We start from the raw sequence: 18,976 nt of genomic DNA, 5'->3' as shown, positions 1-18,976 counted from the left end.
CCTTAATGGGAGTGTCCCCTAATCCGAAGAGGGTGTCAGAGTAGGCCCTTAGCTCTTTCTCGTCCAACCCTAATTTGCCAAATGCTGGTTTAAACAAGAGGTCAGTCGTGCTCCCTTGATCCATCAGAGTTCTATGTAGATGAGCGTTGGCGAGAATCATAGTGATTACTACTGGGTCATCGTGTCCAGGCACAATGCCTTGTCCGTCCTCCTTGGTGAATGAGATAGTCGGGAGGTCGGGCCCTTCACTCCCGACTTGATAGACTTCTTTCAGATACCTCTTTCGAGATGATTTGGTCAGCCCTCCTCCATGAAATCCTCCCGATATCATATGGATGTGTCGCTCGGAGGTCTGTGGGGGCGGACTTCTTCGTTCGTGACCTTCATCGTCTCTTTTTCTTTTCCCGTGATTGTCCGACCTTTCCATGAGATATCTATCTAGCCGACCTTCCCTGGCTAGCTTTTTTATCACATTTTTTAGGTCGTAACAATCATTAGTAAAATGCCCGTACAGCTTTTGATACTCACAGTATTCATTACGTCTTTCCCCTTTTTGTTCTTGATGAGTCGCGGAGGAGGAAGCTTTTCAATGTGGCAAATTTTCCTGTATACATCTACAAGGAAAACTCGTAGAGGAGTGTAAGAGTGATATCTTCTAGGCTTCTCAGATCCGAATTCTTCCCTTTTCTTGGGCTCTTTCTCTTTTTCTTTCGATTGGTGGGAATGCCCTATCCGCCAACTTGATTCTCTTAGCCTGGCGTTTTTCCCCATATTGATGTACTTCTCAACTCGTTCTTGTACATCACTTAAAGAAGTCGGGTGTCTCTTTGAGATGGATTGGAAGAAGGGTCCTTCTCGGAGCCCATTGACTAGACCCATTATCACTGCTTTAGTGGGTAAACCTTGGATTTTCAAGCACGCTTTGTTGAACCTTTCCATGTAGTCTCTCAGGGGTTCTTCGACCTCCTGTTTTACTCCTAATAGGTTGGGTGAATGCTTGACTTTGTCCTTCTGGATTGAGAAGCGCGCGAGAAACTTTCGCGAGAGGTCGTCAAAGCTGGTGACCGACTTGGGGGGAAAGCTATCGAACAACTTCATGGCCGCTTTATTCAAGGTCGTCGGAAAGGCCTTGCAGCGAGTAGTGTCCGATACGTCAGATAAGTACATCCGACTTTTAAAGTTACTGAGGTGATACTTCGAGTCAGTCGTCCCATCGTACAGATCCATGTCAGGGCTCTTAAAGTTTCTGGGAACTTTAACCCTCATGATATCCTCAATAAATGGATCCTCTTCTCCTAACGGGGTGTCTTCTCGATCTCTGCGGGAATCCTTATTTTGGAGGTTGGATTCCAGCCTTGAGAGCTTTTCTTCGAGCTCTCTTCATTGCTTGATCTCTCTTCTTAGGCTTCGTTCTGCTTCACACTGTCGTTCCAATTCTTGTTCCAATTGTTCGAGTCGACTTTGGTGGCCATGTAGTAGTCCTATTAGGTCAGTAGAGTGAGGTTGTCCATCTTTTCCGAGCTGATGAACTTCAGAGGAGATCCTTTTTGATCCCTGAGTATTGGAGGGACCTTCGTCATGCTGTCCTTCTGTTCCTTGTAGGGATATTATTGCTTTATCATTGTTGACCGTATCCTGGTGCTCTTGCTCGGACTTCGATGCGGTGTGTCCGTCTTCCTGCTGGTCGTCTGCCATCGTGCGTTGATCTTCCAAGTCCTCGGCAACAGCGCCAATGTTTCGGGGTTTACCTAGAACCGGATGATTGGACTTGTTTGTGAGACCCAAGCGTTCAAGGAAGGTGGTCTCCAACTTGCCTCGTGTCAGGGAGCCGCCGTCTAAGTTGTATGCTTTGAAGAATAGGGGGTGGTACCTGCAAAGACACTCCGATGCCTAAGTCAGCAAGGGATTAAGCATGTTTAAAGTAGTGGAACTTAGTTTTACCTGAGTACTTCAGTGTATTTATAGGTGATGAACCACTAACCACCGTTGAAGTAGTTCCACTTCTGATGGTGGATAACCGTCCCTTTATCTTAGAGTTGTTGGGATCTCTCTTCTAGAAGTGGGTGAGAGATTTAAGGAGGCAGTTACTTATCTGAATAAGTGTCACTTGCCAGCTCATGTCGAGTCCGACCTCTTGGAAGAGAAGAGGTCGAATGGATCAGCGAATGCCAACCCCTTGGGTTAGGCCTTTTTGGACTCAATTAGGCCTGGCCGTCGCTTTGGGTTAGGGTATGAACAATGACCATACACCAACTTATACGGAGAGGTGCCGTTGAACCTTTAGGTGAGTTTCGATAAGCCCACAATACTTGGCTCAAAGTCTCATGCCAAGTTCGAGGTTTACGACCGATTTGCTTTTTAATCAAATTAATCAATCTTTTATTTGCCGCCTCAACTTGACCATTAGCCTGTGCATAATATAGGGTTGAAGTTACCATAGCAATATTCCTCAAAGTGGCAAATAAAATACAGATTTCGATATCTAATAATCTGGGTTGGTTCGATTTTTAGCAAATTTGGGTTGGTTCGATATCTAATAATCTAGGAGCGAAACCTACTCCTCTTGTGAGCACCAGTTTTCGAAGTGCATCAAAATCTCTTTCAATTTGGATAAAATAATAAAGAAAAATCTGAAAAGAAAAGTAAATAAATTTAAAAATGAAATGACTGAGAATAAATGAAATGACTTTAACTTTAAAGAAAGCAGAGAAATTGCCTTCGATGAGATCGAAGGACTTTGAAATCGAAATGAAAAGTATTGAATCTTAAAAGATGACAGAAATGATAAAATTGCTTGAAAGATAAATCTGCAAGAAAAATAAAGATTACAAGAAATTTAAATGAAAAGTAAAGACAATGGAAGGAACCCTACAGAAAAGAAAGCTCTAAGCAGACTCATAAATTTGCTGGGGATGTGAGTGTGCTTGAGTGATTTTCTGTAACAAAGTTCCAACATTTATTCCTTCGAGTCTTCTCCTATTTATAAGAACATTCAACCAATCAAATTGAAATGTAGCTTCCACGTACATTAATTTATGAGTAACCGCTCCCGCTCTTTGGGTGCTGTCTATAACTGCTACTAACTTCACTTGTCAACTTCCTCGTTTCTTCTGTTAATTATTTGCTTTTGGACTGCATTAAGTTTTTTTTTATTATTGTTTCAGTTTGTTGTTTTAGTCAATTAGTGGTTCCTGCACTTTAGGAGAAAAGTAGTTTGTGTTATTCCACTTCCTTATCTAGTGGGTATGTGGCAGTTTCTGTTCATCCCACTTCCTAGTTTAGTGGTGATGTGGTAGTGTCATGGATTAAAATCCTATAAATGTACTGCTTCAGTAAAGTAAAAAAGTGTGATTCCCATTCCTTTCACCTACGTATTTTTCTTATATCTCTGTCCTAAATATTTCTGGTTATACCATAAACCAACATCTTCGATTGCCTCACTTTTTCTCGATGGGTCCTGGTCTATCGAGATCCTCACTTCTGTCGATTAGCTTTCCTCGATAGCTCCCATGAAGCTGGTCACTACCTCGAAGCTCACAACTTGTTTATTTTTGGCTAACAGTGTGCTAACACAAATATATGTAAAATTGATTTTATTTTAGAACTAGAGAATGCCATTAAATGTTAAATGACAAAAGTACTCCATTTTTCAAATTCGGTTGTTCTTTACCATGTAGATTTTCCTCAACATGGTGATGTTAATGTAAAATTTGATTTCCTACAGGTGGCTCAGAATGCAGGGGGATGCCCATCACCTTTAACTGGAAAAGAGCCTGCTTGTTTTAATAAGCGTGGTAACTCAAAGGAAGGAATGTCTAAGAATGCTGCATTTCCAGACATAGACCAACCTAATACCAGAGCTGAAGACATAAATAAAGGCAGTGACATAAATATGCAAGATCAAGAAGATAACGTCATATCTGCATCAGGAACTAGAGAAATCGATGTGGATGCTCTAAACACTGATACAAGCAGTTCAGATACTAGTTCTGCAAAAGGAAAGAATTCTTTTGAGCATATGTATGATGGCAAGCTTTCAAAATTAAATGAGGATCGTAAAAAGGTTGCAGTTAAAGAAAATAAAGAGGATGAAAAGCTTGCCACTGTGCAGAAGAGGAAACGGAAGCGAAATATAATGAATGATAAACAGGTGGCATTGATTGAGAGTGCTCTCTTGGATAAGCCTGATATGCATCGAAATGCAGCTTCACTTCAATCATGGGCGGAAAAATTATGCTTTCATGTAGGTGAAATGCAAATAAACCCTGAGTAATATTTTGCTGACATTTTTGTTCTAATCCAGGAGCATCAATATATCAAGTGCCTGCTTGTGCATCATAGATTGGTCCATTTATTCTCATCTGGTTTGATCCATGCTGGAATTTTTGTCAATATCAGGTTGAACAATCGAAAAGCTAAATTAGCTCGAGCAGCTAAGGATGTTCGAGCGGCACCAGCTGCAAATGTTGACAATCCAATCTTAGACAAGCCAACAAAGCTAGTACTTGGATCCTTTGACTCACCTGACAGTCCAGGTGATGCCTTGGATACAAGAGATCACAGTCTCGCAAAAATAGCTTCCAGCGAGAATTCGGGGCCTTCAGTTGCCGGATTTGCTAGTACTGGTTCTCTGCAATTTGTTCCATGCAATGCAGGTCAAGTTGTGGTGATTGTAGATGCTGCAGGAGATGAGGTTGGTAAGGGAAAGGTGTTTCAGATGCATGGTAAGTGGTATGAGAAAAGTTTGGAGGAGTCATCAACCTGTGTTGTGGATGTTAGTGAGCTTAAGATTGATAAAGGGTTGCGATTACCTTACCCGTCAGTTGCCACTGGTAACACATTTGCGGAGGCCGAATTGAAGGTCGGTGTTGTCAGAGTGCAATGGGATTTGAACAGAGTTTCCAGCTTATGGTCGGAATGAATTCATGATGCTTCTATGGCTGCAGCTATTACTTTGCTACCTGCTTCAGTCTGTTATCATTCTTCTGGATAACGAACCAAACAGGGAGTGCCAATCTATTATTAGCTAAACGATGCTGGATATGTTTTTTGCCAACTTTGTTACTAGCATTTTATGGTCACCAAAATGATGCTTGTGGCATTTAATTGTGAATCAAGGTTACTGTAATTGACTATTAAACTGATTATAATTTTTTGTAGTAGGATTATTCTTCGTAATAGTAAATTGCTAGTTATGGTATTAAGTGAATGATGAGCCTTGGAAATTGCCATAAACCCATCGTTGAATACTTGAATTCCATCCTACTCCTACACATTTCTCGAAAACTAAATAAAAACAACTTTGTGCAAACTCTGCACATTTTTTCAATCTATAAACATTCTCTTGCCTTATAGTCAATCTATAATTGATCTCCCCTATGGAAAAAAGAGGGGACAATATCCTTTTAATTCCTCTCTTGTTATGACAGTGATACCAAAATCCGGAATCAAGCTGTAGTTGGTGTTGTTCAGATTTCAAGTCAAAGCCACATCTGTATAATGAAATTATCCATGAACCTTCAATGTTGAATGTGCAGCTCTGACGCTACCTCGTCACTTAAGAAAGCACAGGTGTCAGTTCAGCACAAGTTAACTTCATCTTAATCAAGGGTTAACTTTCAAATTACTCGATTCTCCATTTTGAACAAGTGCTACAGATGAGGTTGTTTTTGGAGGTGGTTTCTTCATGAAGCTTTTCGCATAAAGGGATCCAAAGACAATGACCTGACAATGCAGTGGTATTAGAATGCTTCTCAAAAACACAATCATTAAGAACATGGTTGAATGGCAAAATTTAATGTGTAAACTTTTGGTGTCCGGAGAGGGTAAAAGTGAGTCTTACGGCTCCAATCCACTGTTCCAAGCTAAGAGGATGCGAAAACCACATGCATGAAAGCATAATGCTCACCAACTGCCAATATTAGGAAAAACGAAAATCGAATAAAATGCCAAGCAATATAAACATATACGGTACTAGCGAAACTGAAGACTAGATTACTGTATGCAATGGTTACCTGTCTTGTGGTCATTATGGTAGCAAATGTTAGAGCACCAAAAGTGCGAATTGTGTAGGATATAAAAAATTGACTAGCCGTTGCAACCTATGACAACAATATGACAAATTCTTCAGTACAAGATGAAGAAAAGAAGTAACATTTAATCTTGTTTTATTTTCCCTCTTTTTCAAACAAAAGTATGTAACATTAGGGATTGTTATAGATTTGAAAAGGCTAAATTACAGTGACCTCTCCTATAGTTAAATTATACTACATACACCCACTCTCAATTTGTCAAATATTTGCTGACAACCTTCCAAAGGTAGTCATGTTTACAACAGTGTATGGAATATCACCTAATCAAATCTTAAGAGAGGACAGTGCAATTTACTCCTTACAAAATCTCAGAAAAAAACAGAGAAGTGAAAACAATTTTCATTGCAACATTATTCATATTATAACAGAGGGAAGAACTTTGCTTACCGTTGAAAGCAATACTATGTCAAAGAAACAATCATGATGGTGATAAACAAACTCTATTGCTGGTATTAAATGTCCTTGCAAGATAAGACCTAAATTAAAATGTTCACAATGTCAAAAGAATGTATTTTCCACCCATGAAGCTGGAAAAGAACCAGAACTTAGCCTAAAGAATCAAAGGATGCTAAAATAAAAGCAACTTTCCAAAAACTCTACCTGTGAAGCTAAGAATACAAGAACACAATGTGGTATAAAATATCTGATTGTGTATCTCCATGTCATAGCCTTTAAACAGCTTATCCTGGAATGTGCTTGTGAAGCCATCAAACCTATTACACAAAAATTACAACTTCATTCAATGAGAGACTTGTAGATGAACCAAGTTGAAGATAAATTCTTAAAATAATAAGTTAAAGTACAAAATTTTAAATGCACCAATTAGTGCATTCACAAGTTAAAAAGTTGCAAGTGTTTCAAAATAAGGTTTTTAATGTGCAAATTGAACATCCAGTACAACTTAAATCAACAAGAAAAAAGTTCAAAATAAGGCTTGAAGTTCTGTAGTGATACCCAAGATAGCCAACCATTAAAAGAACGCCCCAAACCGTATTTTCCCTTCCTCTACTGTATGGACTTATTTCTGATCCTGCCTACAATGAAGACATGCAAGAATGAATTTAACTTATTACATAATATTGCCACTGCTGATTAGTATCAGTAACTGCTTGATCAATCAAGTGTAAGAAAACAATATTTGATATGGTATGCTTTCTATGGGGAACGTGAAAACAAAAAGGCAGTGTCAGTAGGCACATGTAAATATCAAGATATCAAAGAAATGTGACCTCAATTGTTCAATACCTCTCTCCCTTCTAGGTCCCATTACATATCAACATATTAAAGAAATGTGTGAACTTGTAATTGTCGAGATCGGGTCCTGCTGCCAACTATGTGTAGTCATTAGTCAACAACGATTGCAGAAAACATCGACACAAGCTTGAATATCACTTGGGACTCAGGAGAACTAGTTTAAGAATTCATTATAATGATAAAATTTTGCAAATGCAAGCCCTAGTTTATTTGCTTTGGTATGTCTAAGTAATCAAGAATGCCCTCTTTTTACGAATTAGTTTGGAACTTCAAGGACTTAGTGACAAAATAGTGGATATAGCGGCCTTCTTAGGACTGTCTACACCAGTTCAAGATAACTCAAGGGCCCTGCCATTCCTTTTGTTTCTGTCTAAAGGATAATAATATATTATCTCAAGCAACCTTCTTGTCATGTCCGGAATAAAACTAATCCTCTGCTATTAAAAGAAATCACAGGACCACTCACATGCAACATCAGTCACTGAACAAAACTAATATAGTAGTGGTGAACATTCATTGCGAGTTCTAACTTCTACGAAGAAAAGAATCACAAGACAGAAACCGAATTATTAGAAGGATATCAAAATAATTAGGGTCAAAGATCCAATAATTACCGGATATAAGATAAATACTGAGCAGCCAAGGGTAACTAAAAAAGCCAGCATATAGTCAGGTCCCTGATATCTCTTCTGCATTATGAGTGTACCCCAAACCTGTTGAACACACAAATCGTGAAATACCCAATTCAACATGGCACAATAGTAGCTATATGATATCAGCAGAACTATTCGATCAATTAAAAAATTATGTTCAGCCAAATTTTCAGGATTTGTAAATAATTGCAGGACTGTGATGTCAAATAACAAATTCCTACTATCTCACCATATCTTTGACTTTTAGTATTCATGGCTTTCTCACAATCAGAACAATGAAAACAGCCACCAATGATGGCAATTGGACAGAGAGAAAGAAAATAGAGCATGAAATATTCAATATTTGCCAACACATCATCAAATAAAAAAGTTGCAATCACTGAGAAAATGAAAAATGAGTTACAAATCCATCATACAAGACAAATACCAGAAGGTAAATCTGATGAATATAAAAATTAGCCAGTAATGAACACAAGAAATTGATATGATTGAGTACAGTGAAAGTTTGACCTACCATAACTGGTATCATTTTTGCACACTTTGCAAGAGTTTGAACAGGAAAGCTAACATACTTGAGGGCCTGGGTAAGAAATATGCACATTCAAGAAAACACGATTAGCAACTAACTACCAGGCATCTTAGCAGCTTCTTATGAGATAACAGGAACACAGAATACCTCATATTGACAAGTTGTGGTCAGTATATTTGATATCGAGACGAGACAATACTTATAAATGGGAGCAACAGGGTCCATTGTTTTTTTACTTGCCTGAAAGAAAGGTTGAAAATTATGAAACTGCAAATAATTGGGGGCTAAGCAAATGCATTCACAAGAAAATGTGTCAGAGCTGCATCTGTTGATTTTGTATATGACATTTACTTACCAACAAAGAACCAGCGGAAACAGCAGATGTTGTGATACGATTGCAGAAAACAAGAAAGAGTGAATACTTAAAGTACTCCTTTTCTGCCCCATATGGTATTCTCATGATCTTTTCCTGCAATAAAAAATATCTATTAACTCATTTGATAAATGATGGGCTCTGAGAGCGCTTTGATGTTAATATAGCATCGATTGAGAAAACAAACAAACAAAAAAGAAGAATTGTAGTCTAATGTGTAGGAATCTGTTCATACTACGTAGACTACAGCTACACTCACCCTCAGTAACCCTCAAATTACAAGGAAATAAAAATACTAAAACCAAATGACTTAATCACTTGGCAACCCACTTATGTTGATTACCTATGCTACTCTTTCTCTTTTCTTCTTTCTACAACAATACTAAACCAATTCAAGTTTTGTATTCAAACAATAGCAGCTATGATATTCTGATTTACAAACCCCCGATTGTCAGCATATGCAAACTAATTACAGCTACCATTAAAGCCCAAATCTGATTCATTGGGGAAAAAGATACCAACTTTTGACAAAATAATTAACCTTAATCGGTTTCAAACTACCTCATTGAATTGGAACAATAATAATAATAAATCAAATTAACATAGCTACGCAGTAAAAATGATTACTTTTTGCAGGGATACGAAGATCCTAGAGCTGTAAATCGTGCAAGATGGGGAAAGAAAAAAGAGAGAAAAAAGAGGGTTGATGGGGGAACCTGCAAGACGCCATAGGTGACAAGGGTAACCATGATACCAGAGACAGCAAAAGTGCCCTTCCATAATTTGTTAGTGTCTCTGGAATCAGCTGAAATAGAAGAGCTTGATTCTTCCGCCATGGCCAAAGTCGGAGTGGGACTCGAACATAGAAGACTGAGATAAGAATAGCGAATGTGGGACCCCCTCTAAGGTTGGGGATCAAACGGCATCCACTCCCGCGTGGCACTGACAGAGAAACTCAAAGTGTGTGAGTGAGAGAGAAAGAAAGCGAGTTTAGTTGGTTTCTGATTCGTTGTTTTCAGTTTGAGCTGAGAGAAAGAGAGATGAGGGAGATGGTGTTTGCAGAGCCTCAAGAGAGTCGCATTCCCCGGCAAAGTATTCTGCAATATTCAATCACATGCCACGTCACCATTCCACCATTGGATTTGGCAACAACATGGTACTTTTCCCTTTGCTAACTCTGACTTCCTCATGGGCCCATTCTGTCTCGTCAACCCTATTTACCTACCCACCATTGGGCCCCCTCTTGCCTACTGCTTCTTTTCTTCAAAGGCCCAACGGCCCACACTAATGCTTGCAACTTGGAAGATTGCTGCTCATTATATTTCACTAATGGTGTCCACATGCTTGCTTACTTTGAAATTATCTACAATTTATATATTATAAGAAGTTATTTTTTTACCGTAAAATTTTTCATTTTAATATTTTGAATTGGATGTGATATTTTATGTAACATAATTCATCTCATGTAATTGTTGTTTGATTCATAAATAAAAAATAAAACATATTTTATAGCAAATTATGTATCTTTTTAAAAAATTTTTACAGCAAATAGATTCTTCACTATTCTTTATCTATAAATATGAATAAGTGATTATAAATATTTTTTTAACTACATGTTTAATGTGTCTTAAAAATATGTAGGTATTTCTCCTCTATTATTATGATGAACAAAAAAGACAACGCGGTGTGATTTCTTATTAGTATTGAATGATTGATAAAAGCACAAAGCGAGTGTTTGGTAAACAATGACTATCTTAAACAACATGAACAATTACCAATCAAATAAAAATACATTACACCCTAATTTAATGCTATTAATTAAATTTACTCTTTTAACTCTATTAATTCACATTTTTTACACATTGTTCAAAAGTATTGTTGATTACCTATACTTTTCCAAAGCAGAAGTTGAAAATGTTTGTTGGATAATATAGTTACGTTTGGAACACATCCATAACTAGAGGTCCACATTTTTTTTATATATGTATATATATTTTTTTCTATATATTATTATGCATGGCGAAACAAGAGCACTAATCTGTGTATTTTTAAAGTCACAGAACAGAGTCTATGGACTCAGCTTCATTCTTCCCTCATCCTTTGATTGGCCACGTCATCACCAGCTCAAGGTATGTGTGTCACTATTTTTTCTTGATTAATTTGCTGAGTTCAAAGTTGAAATAAGCTTGACTATTATTCTTGATTATTTTGCAGCTTGCAACAACGATCATATAGCAGCCATCATAATAATCACAGTGGGAGATTTGGCATATGGAGGAACAACAGGTTGTTGAATTCAGCTTCTTGTGCTATTGGATATGAATTCTTTGATGAAAATGGTAACTTGAAAAGGAACAATGAAAATGGGTCCCTCTTAGGTGATGCTTCAAAACAGTTTTCGTCTTCTTCTTCTTCTTCAGCACCATTTGGAACATTGAACGCTGAAATAACACAGGAAACTACTGATTTCTTTGTGAGTGATGCTGAAGGTGATCCAGATTGTCCCTCTAAGGGTTACTCTTCCATTGAGCAAGCACTTAATGCACTTCGCCAAGGAAAGGTAACAGATTTATATCAAGTGTTATGTTTAATGTTCTTAATCTAACTCATTCATTTTTATTTTTTTTCTATTAGTTTGTGATTGTGGTAGATGATGAAAATGGTGATGTTGAAGGAAACCTTGTAATGGCAGCATCTCTGACTAGTACCAAGGATATAGCCTTTTTGATTAGGCATGGATCAGGGATTGTTTCTGTTGGCATGAAACAAGAGGATCTTCAAAGACTCAACCTTCCTCTCATGTCACCAGAAACTGAAGATGAAGATTCTTCAGCCCCAACCTTTACTATCACAGTGGTAAAGTGTTATCATAGTCTTATAGGCCTAATTCTACTTTGCAAACCATAACATTATGCTTTTCATTAAAAGGAATGTTGTTTTCACCTGAGTAGGATGCAAAATTTGGAACTTCAACAGGCGTATCAGCCGCGGACAGAGCGAAAACAGTTCTTGCTCTATCATCTCCAGAGTCTAACTCAGAAGATTTTAGAAAGCCAGGTCATGTGTTTCCCTTGAAGTACAGAAATGGTGGGGTTCTAAGGAGAGCAGGTCACACTGAGGCTTCAGTTGATCTGGTTTCACTTGCTGGATTGCCACCAGTTTCTGTTCTTTCAGCTCTTGTTAATGATGAGGATGGTTCCATGTCTTCTTTGCCCACTCTAACAAACTTAGCATTGGAATACAACTTTCCTATTGTCTCAATCACTGATTTGATAAGGTAATATATAGAGGCATCATTTAGCATTATCTAAACCCAGTTAATTTTTTAATCATGTGATTGTGTGTGTTAACTAATCTCATCTCAAGGTACCGGAGAAAGCGCGAAGAATTGGTTGTAAGAACTTGTGTTTCAAGGTTGCCTACGAAATGGGGTGATTTTGAAGCATATTGCTACAGCTCAAAGTTAGATGGAACTGAACATGTGGCTGTTGTGAAGGTAAGAAAGTTGATTGAACATGTTGAATATATATAGTTAGAAACTGAGTGATTAAGTAAACACAGGGAGAGATAGGAGATGGACAAGATGTGCTAGTGAGAGTGCATTCAGAATGTTTAACTGGTGACATATTTGGATCAGCTCGGTGTGACTGTGGAAACCAACTAGATTTGGCAATGCAGTTAATAGAAGAAGCAGGAAGAGGAGTAGTTGTGTATCTTAGAGGTCATGAAGGAAGAGGCATTGGACTTGGTCACAAACTTAAAGCCTATAATTTACAGGACCAAGGACATGACACTGTCCAAGCCAACATTGAACTTGGTTTAGCCGTTGATGCTCGTGAGTATGGGATTGGAGCCCAGGTCAGGTCCATCATTCACTTTTCTTGTTTGGATACTGTATCTAAAACCATGAAAAACTTATTGAATACCATGAAAAAAAAAAATGTGCAGATTCTGAGAGACATAGGAGTTCGAACTATGCGGCTAATGACTAACAATCCAGCCAAGTTTGTTGGTCTAAAAGGGTATGGTTTGGCAGTCATAGGACGTGTTCCTGTGTTGACACCAATCACGGAGGAAAACAAGCGATACCTCGAAACTAAAAGGATAAAGATGGGTCATGTTTATGCCTCTGATTTACAAGGATCATTACCTGGATTCAACCATGATTCAACTGTAAATAAACAAGACTCACAAGAGAATACATAGTATAGTCTACACAAAATTTATTGCAACAAAAGATGTCTTTTATGCCATTGTTACAAAATTGTTTCAAAGGTGTCACCCCCAACAATAAATTATTCATGGCATTCATCTCTCATGATTGTATACATTGTATTACTCAAATAAACACATTTTTCATTGATAGACATATATATTTTTTTTTCAAAAATAATGCAACAGTTTCCTACTTGGTATTTCTAAATTTATTCCCACCATTGTTAAGCTACGATAACCTCGCAAAAAAGTATGCAACATATACACAAATACTGCGCGCGCAGTGGGATTCGAACTTCCGATACTTGCTTAAAAAAACAAGTGAACTAACCACTCAACCAACCCAACCCAAGTTAGTTATCATTATTATTCTGTTTAATGATTATTTTTTTTCGGAAAAATAATAATGCTTCTTTTTTTTCTCTTGGTCTTGCTTTTCGGTCAAGCATTGTCTTTTTTTTCGGTCCCAAGCATCGTCTATTATTGGATTTGGACAAGCAGACCCGTTTTTTTTGGACTGTTAAGTATACCATTATATAGGCTAAGCCCATAGTTCAAGAGTAAAGCCCAAAGTAGCCCAAATAAAATTGGCCCAATAAAAAATAAACCAGAAATGGGGTAGTGGATACTCGTATAAGAGTCGGGTGGTTCTTCTTCTTCTTCTTCCCCGATTCAAACCCTAGCTACTACTTGCAGGTGCGTCTCACCTTGCCGCACACCATAACTTATCCTGTGCTTTGTTGAACATCTTTCACTGAACCTTAACTTCATTTTCTTCTTTACTTTCAGGGTTCCACCACAGGTAAGGTTCGTTCATCTTCCGCAGAACCATGGCCCCAGCTAAAGGTATTTTCTTCGTCACCATTACTTTCTCTTGAGCAATCAATATTCTTATTTTGTACCGAATTGACGCTATAGATTTGTGCCTTGCTGCTTCTTTTTCAAAATGCAATTTTTTTCGGGGAAATGAAATGAGCTGTGTCCAACCGTAGGGAATCATATTTACCCCCTTCTATAGTAGATTCTAACCTTGGAGCATTACTTCAAATTGCATATTTACAATGAAATTATAACTAGAACTTGTTTGGTGGCAACTATGATTGAAGTTTTAGTGACAAAGAATACTCTGTTGCGTTAATTTGGGTCCTACATTATGCTGTATTATCATGTGGTTACCTTCATAAAGTTACATTGAGGCTTTTAGTTTAAGTGGAGATTTAGATTAAGAATGTTACAATGGGTTGATAACTCTGTTTTATATGCAGTTGATAGTTCAAAGAAGGCTGATCCAAAGGCTCAGGCCTTGAAAACTGCTAAGGCAGTGAAGTCAGGTGCTACCTTTAAGAAGAAGGCCAAGAAGATCAGAACAAAGGTCACATTCCATCGCCCTAAGACTTTGAAGAAGGATAGGAACCCCAAATACCCCCGCATTAGTGCCCCACCAAGGAACAAGCTTGACCATTATCAAATTCTGAAATACCCTCTCACAACCGAGTCGGCAATGAAGAAGATTGAAGACAACAACACTTTGGTTTTCATTGTTGACTTGCGTGCTGACAAGAAGAAGATCAAGGATGCAGTGAAGAAAATGTATGACATCCAGGCCAAGAAAGTAAACACTTTGATCAGGTGAGCCTTTATGCAGTCATTAGTAATTTGAAATTTGTTTATAATCAAATCACCTATCTTCATATAAATTTATGTGTATTACTTTGTTGTAGGCCTGATGGAACCAAGAAGGCTTATGTTAGGTTGACACCTGATTATGATGCCTTGGATGTAGCAAACAAGATTGGAATCATCTAAGGTGTTTCCTGGCTTTACCCGGATCACTTTTTATTTAGATATTAGCTATGGTGGTAATTGATGGATACTATTGAAACAAAACCTAGTTCTAAATTTTTGCTGCTTGTTATTTGGTGTACTTTGTTCCAGTTTGAATTAAGTTACTCGTTACAATATCAATTCCGATGAGTAAATGAGCAGGGATCATTTTCCAATTTTCGGGATATTTTATTCTACACATCTTATTATAAGAAGTTTGCTATCCTCGTCATATCATTCTTGCTAGTTGTGACTATGTAAATTTATTTTCCAAGGGTAAAAAAAAACACTTAAATTAAAATGTAAAAATTATAAATTGAGTTGTCACATGTTGGTCAAAAGTAGAGTTTGGATTAACCATGATTTAAAGATGACTATGTTAATCGTAAATATATAAAGGTTGGAATACATATGTTTATTTTGTTGTATTGAGCAATAATGAGTCAAGGAGTAGGCTCTGATACCATGGTAAGAGGCTCACAACACTTTGATAAACAAACAAACAAATCCGAATGGTTTGAGTACCTGGAGCCATCCAAATCAAAGGTGGCTGGCTGGTGGTTACAGTGTGTGTGGTCTACTTGCCCAGCTTTGTATGACCTCGGACCGAACGGATCGGATTAGTTCATCGCTGTCTCGGGAAAAGTCTTCCCTCCTCAGAGTTTCCAGCAATGGATACAAAGACACTGAATACCCGGCGATAGCATCTTCAACATGATGGACTTGGGACCTGCAAAGTGGGCAATTTGAATGAGACTGAAACCATGCATCTATGCAAGAAACATGGAAAGCATGAGCACATTGAGGAAGCAGCTTAAGCTTCTCCCCTTTTTCAAATTCCCCGAGACAAATGACACAATCTGCGTTAATAGACTTGTGGTCTCCCACATTTTCGAACTCCGACACCGGAAGAGAACTTATCACGGAGCTGTCTAAGCCGTCGCTTTGTAGAGAAGAGATATCAGGGAAGGACTCAATGACAACTTGATGATGCTGCAGATCATTAGGGGAGCTTGAAGGGTTAACTTCCGAGGAGGAAGGACACCTAATGAGAAAACGGTATGCTTTCAAGAAGACACACAAGAGAATGTCGGAGAAATTGACTACAAGGAAAAGAATACAGCAGCCTATAAATAAACAAAGTACTTCCCTATCCTTCCCTTCCATCACACATTTTAATGGAGAGATTAGTAACACTTGATGAGTTTGTAAAGGCCTTCAATTGAACTTAATAGAGAGCTTAAGTAAAAATGCGGGAGATAATGTCTAAGTACCAAATGTGGACGTATAATGTGGGAGATAATTTTCAGGAAATAATAACTCGCCTTGTCTTAGTTGATTTCACCGTTTTAAAATGTTGTTTTCCAACATTGTTATTTCCGTATACTACTTTGATATAACTCCAAGTCAAAAGTTTGAAACTAAAGTAATAATATATATCAAAATAAAAGTCTCCATAAACTCAAAGGTTCAGAGTGGGACTACATTATATCAAAAACCTTGGTATGCCATTTACACCAATCGTTTCTAAATTCCATTTACAGAAAAAGACTCGCTAAATCAAATCCTTTGTCTCACAACCCTTGACGGGGCACACTTCATGACTCCAGAAACATTTGAAGTCAACGGCAAAACATTGTTCCAAGAACCACCACCACCGAAGTTGAGAACAGAGGAAGGTGAATTCCAAGAACAAGTGTTTGTTGTTGTTGCAAAGGAATTTCCCAACTCAATGATCCCACTGGAATCAAGTCCTTTGACTGAAAGTGGTGGAACCTTGATGTCCTGTAATGGCGGCGGGTTTCGAAACGTGGGAAGAGGCCCCGCCGGAATGAGAGACCGGAGCAATGGACCTGCGTCCACCACAGCATCAAGAAGCTTCCCCTGCTGCGGCAACACTTTCCCCTTGGCGAGACACTCAATCAATGCATCTGCAGGATCAAGATCAGGCTTCTCATAGAAGAAACAACCAGAGTCAACAACGTTGTTAACGTTCATGTTTGAGAATTCTGGTGATGAAGAAACAGCATCAACGGGAGAAGAAACACGTGAGAGGCTGTTTGATTCTGTGATGCTTGAGTTTGCTTTAGTGTTGTTAGCAATGGCGGCAAGTGATACGAGGTTGTTGTTCTTGTTGTTGTTGTTGTCGTCAACACAAAATCCCTTCATCATTTTCAGTGCTTTCATCATCTTCTGAAGCTGGTTCCTCGCTTCGTCTCTCTCTTGTTGTGCCATGTTCAAAAGGTTCGTCAGTTCCACGTTCTCGCTTCTTAAAGTCTCCAGTTCGATTCTTGTTAGGCTCAACTTTTGTCTCAACTCATCAGCACTCTGCAAAAGAAGAACAAAAATGGAACTTCAATTCATAAACAATTAAGAAATCTTATTTTGTTTGCATTAATTAACTGAATAAAAAAGGAAATAATAAACTTGGTTTTATTTGGAAACAGCGGTAATATGGGTATTTACTATTTATAGTTTGAAAATCATAATACATAAAATAAGGGTCAAAGATAAATAGTTTCTTCTTTCAGAAGCAAAAAAGATATTTTTTTAAAAAAATCTGAGAAATGAATCAAGGAACACAAAATTAAGGAAAAATTATAGGCTCAAAATATTGTGAGTCACAATCATGCATATAAATGACAATTTTTTTCAACAAAAACCCGCTTTATGAGAAACAAAATGCAGAAAGAACTAAACTATACTCCATTCTCAACAAAATTATTTATTCTTGAGAGTGAAACTAATTAACCAAATAAACAAAGCCTCCAATAACACACAGAAAAAAAAAATGAAAATGCAAGTGATTAAAAGGAAAAAGAGGTTAGTTATAATGTGTAGTGAGTGAATGGTAGTGAAAAATGAGAAGGAAAATGAGTAGTGATTAATGACCCACCTCGTGATGGGAATTGAATATGGAACCTAAGGGGTCTTCCATGTTATGTTGCAAAAAGCCAAGGAAGAGAAATAATGGAAAAAAAACAAATAGTGAGTGAAGAAGACTTGGGAGGATTAGAGGATTGGATATTAGGTGTTATTTATAGAGAGAATTAACGCACACAAAGACAAGACACAAGAGTAGAGGGAGAACGTGGTGTGGTCCAAGATTCAAAGTCCTATATCCTCCAATAAATGACAATTAAATTAGATAGTGTCCAAAAACTTCTATACAAAAATAAAAGATTAAATAGTTTCCTTTTTTTTTTCTATTACCCGATTTCTAAAATCCCAAAATTCTCCCACTCTTTCAGGACCCTTGTCCCTTCCTTCCTATTGGTTTTGTCCTTATGATCCCTTGATTTAATTTTCGCTTTGTTTTCTTATGTATAATTCATTTTATTTGTTTATCAAAAGGTAAACGCCACTTTGTTTTTAAATTAAAAAGAGTTGAGTTCAGTCGGTGCGCCTTAACCATAGACTATAGGGTCTATTATTTACTTTGATGCGGCTATTGTGATTTTTACGTGAATGCCCCTAGGTCTTTGATAGAGTGCTTAATTGCTTATTTGGGTTGATTTATCTTTAAATTAGTTTTGAGTTACCAAGTTTTTAGTTGAAGAATTTCTTGAAAGAGATTGTAAACATTTTATTCAGGTCTCTTGAACTTTTGATTTACGAATATTTTTTTTTTTTAACCAAAGATAAAGATAGGAGACTCGAACCCCCAACCTCTTAATTGAGTATGGAGAGACTATGTCATTTGAGTTATTACTCATTGGCTTGATTTACGAATATTTAAATTTTTAAAAATTTGAAAATGTATTTAAATTTTTTATTTTTTTTAAATTTAAACATATCAATTTTTTTAGAAATGGCAACACCACCCAAATCTGTAGATACCCACTCCGTCCCTCTATCCATTCGAGAGCGGGTTTTGAGCGGGGCGGATTTTTAGGCGGGACAGAGCAAGGTCGGATTTAGGTAATACCCGCTTATATCCGTCTCAGTATATATATAATATATATCATTTTAATATATAATATATATAAAATAATTAGTAAATGATTATTAATATTGTATCATATTTAAATTTTTA

The 18,976-nt window shown here is 37.4% G+C and overlaps 6 protein-coding genes across 8 annotated transcripts in view; 3 read left to right on the top strand and 3 right to left on the bottom strand.

Annotated features, from left to right (window-relative positions):
• Positions 1-5,200, top strand: part of LOC107613002 (nodulin homeobox) — a 21,477-nt gene extending 16,277 nt beyond the window's left edge. The window contains exons 16-17 of one of the 2 annotated variants that reach the window (XM_016314817.2): positions 3,725-4,269; positions 4,399-5,200. In XM_016314817.2, coding sequence (XP_016170303.1) covers positions 3,725-4,269; positions 4,399-4,921 — 1,068 coding nt within the window. In that variant the 3' untranslated portion in view covers positions 4,922-5,200. Of the gene's footprint in view, positions 1-3,724; positions 4,280-4,398 lie in introns of both variants that reach the window. The other variant, XM_021108591.1, reaches the window with a different exon arrangement.
• On the bottom strand, positions 5,213-10,074 carry LOC107613001 (UDP-galactose/UDP-glucose transporter 5). Its single transcript, XM_016314816.2, has 11 exons — positions 9,618-10,074; positions 8,884-8,997; positions 8,676-8,768; positions 8,514-8,579; positions 7,961-8,059; positions 7,047-7,126; positions 6,693-6,805; positions 6,480-6,568; positions 6,015-6,101; positions 5,843-5,911; positions 5,213-5,724 (listed from the first exon to the last, which is right to left on the bottom strand). The coding sequence occupies exons 1-11, from the start codon at positions 9,735-9,737 to the stop codon at positions 5,605-5,607; spliced, it is 1,050 nt and encodes a 349-aa protein (XP_016170302.1). The 5' UTR covers positions 9,738-10,074; the 3' UTR covers positions 5,213-5,604.
• On the top strand, positions 10,902-13,270 carry LOC107614313 (monofunctional riboflavin biosynthesis protein RIBA 3, chloroplastic). Of its 2 annotated transcripts, XM_021108590.1 has the most exons (8): positions 10,902-11,030; positions 11,116-11,279; positions 11,391-11,461; positions 11,536-11,757; positions 11,853-12,178; positions 12,268-12,397; positions 12,463-12,759; positions 12,850-13,270. In XM_021108590.1, exons 1-8 carry the CDS (start codon positions 10,972-10,974, stop codon positions 13,105-13,107), a joined length of 1,527 nt encoding a protein of 508 aa, XP_020964249.1. In that variant the 5' UTR covers positions 10,902-10,971; the 3' UTR covers positions 13,108-13,270. The 2 variants fall into 2 exon arrangements, with proteins under 2 accessions (XP_020964249.1, XP_016172011.1); XM_016316525.2 differs by having other exon boundaries at positions 11,116-11,461.
• Positions 13,722-15,125, top strand: LOC107613986 (60S ribosomal protein L23a). The gene is made up of 4 exons (XM_016316198.2): positions 13,722-13,812; positions 13,906-13,962; positions 14,382-14,745; positions 14,838-15,125. The coding sequence occupies exons 2-4, from the start codon at positions 13,947-13,949 to the stop codon at positions 14,920-14,922; spliced, it is 465 nt and encodes a 154-aa protein (XP_016171684.1). The 5' UTR covers positions 13,722-13,812; positions 13,906-13,946; the 3' UTR covers positions 14,923-15,125.
• On the bottom strand, positions 15,502-16,107 carry LOC107610253 (RING-H2 finger protein ATL47-like). Its single transcript, XM_016312325.1, has one exon. The coding sequence runs from the start codon at positions 16,105-16,107 to the stop codon at positions 15,502-15,504; it is 606 nt and encodes a 201-aa protein (XP_016167811.1).
• Positions 16,350-17,987, bottom strand: LOC107611905. The gene is made up of 2 exons (XM_016313777.2): positions 17,837-17,987; positions 16,350-17,268 (listed from the first exon to the last, which is right to left on the bottom strand). The coding sequence occupies exons 1-2, from the start codon at positions 17,876-17,878 to the stop codon at positions 16,501-16,503; spliced, it is 810 nt and encodes a 269-aa protein (XP_016169263.1). The 5' UTR covers positions 17,879-17,987; the 3' UTR covers positions 16,350-16,500.

This window comes from Arachis ipaensis, chromosome B08 (assembly GCF_000816755.2).
Source record: "Arachis ipaensis cultivar K30076 chromosome B08, Araip1.1, whole genome shotgun sequence".
NCBI classification, from domain to species: Eukaryota; Viridiplantae; Streptophyta; class Magnoliopsida; order Fabales; family Fabaceae; genus Arachis; species Arachis ipaensis.
Note: the sequence above shows the minus strand (reverse complement) of the source record. Positions and strands in the feature narration are given on the sequence as shown.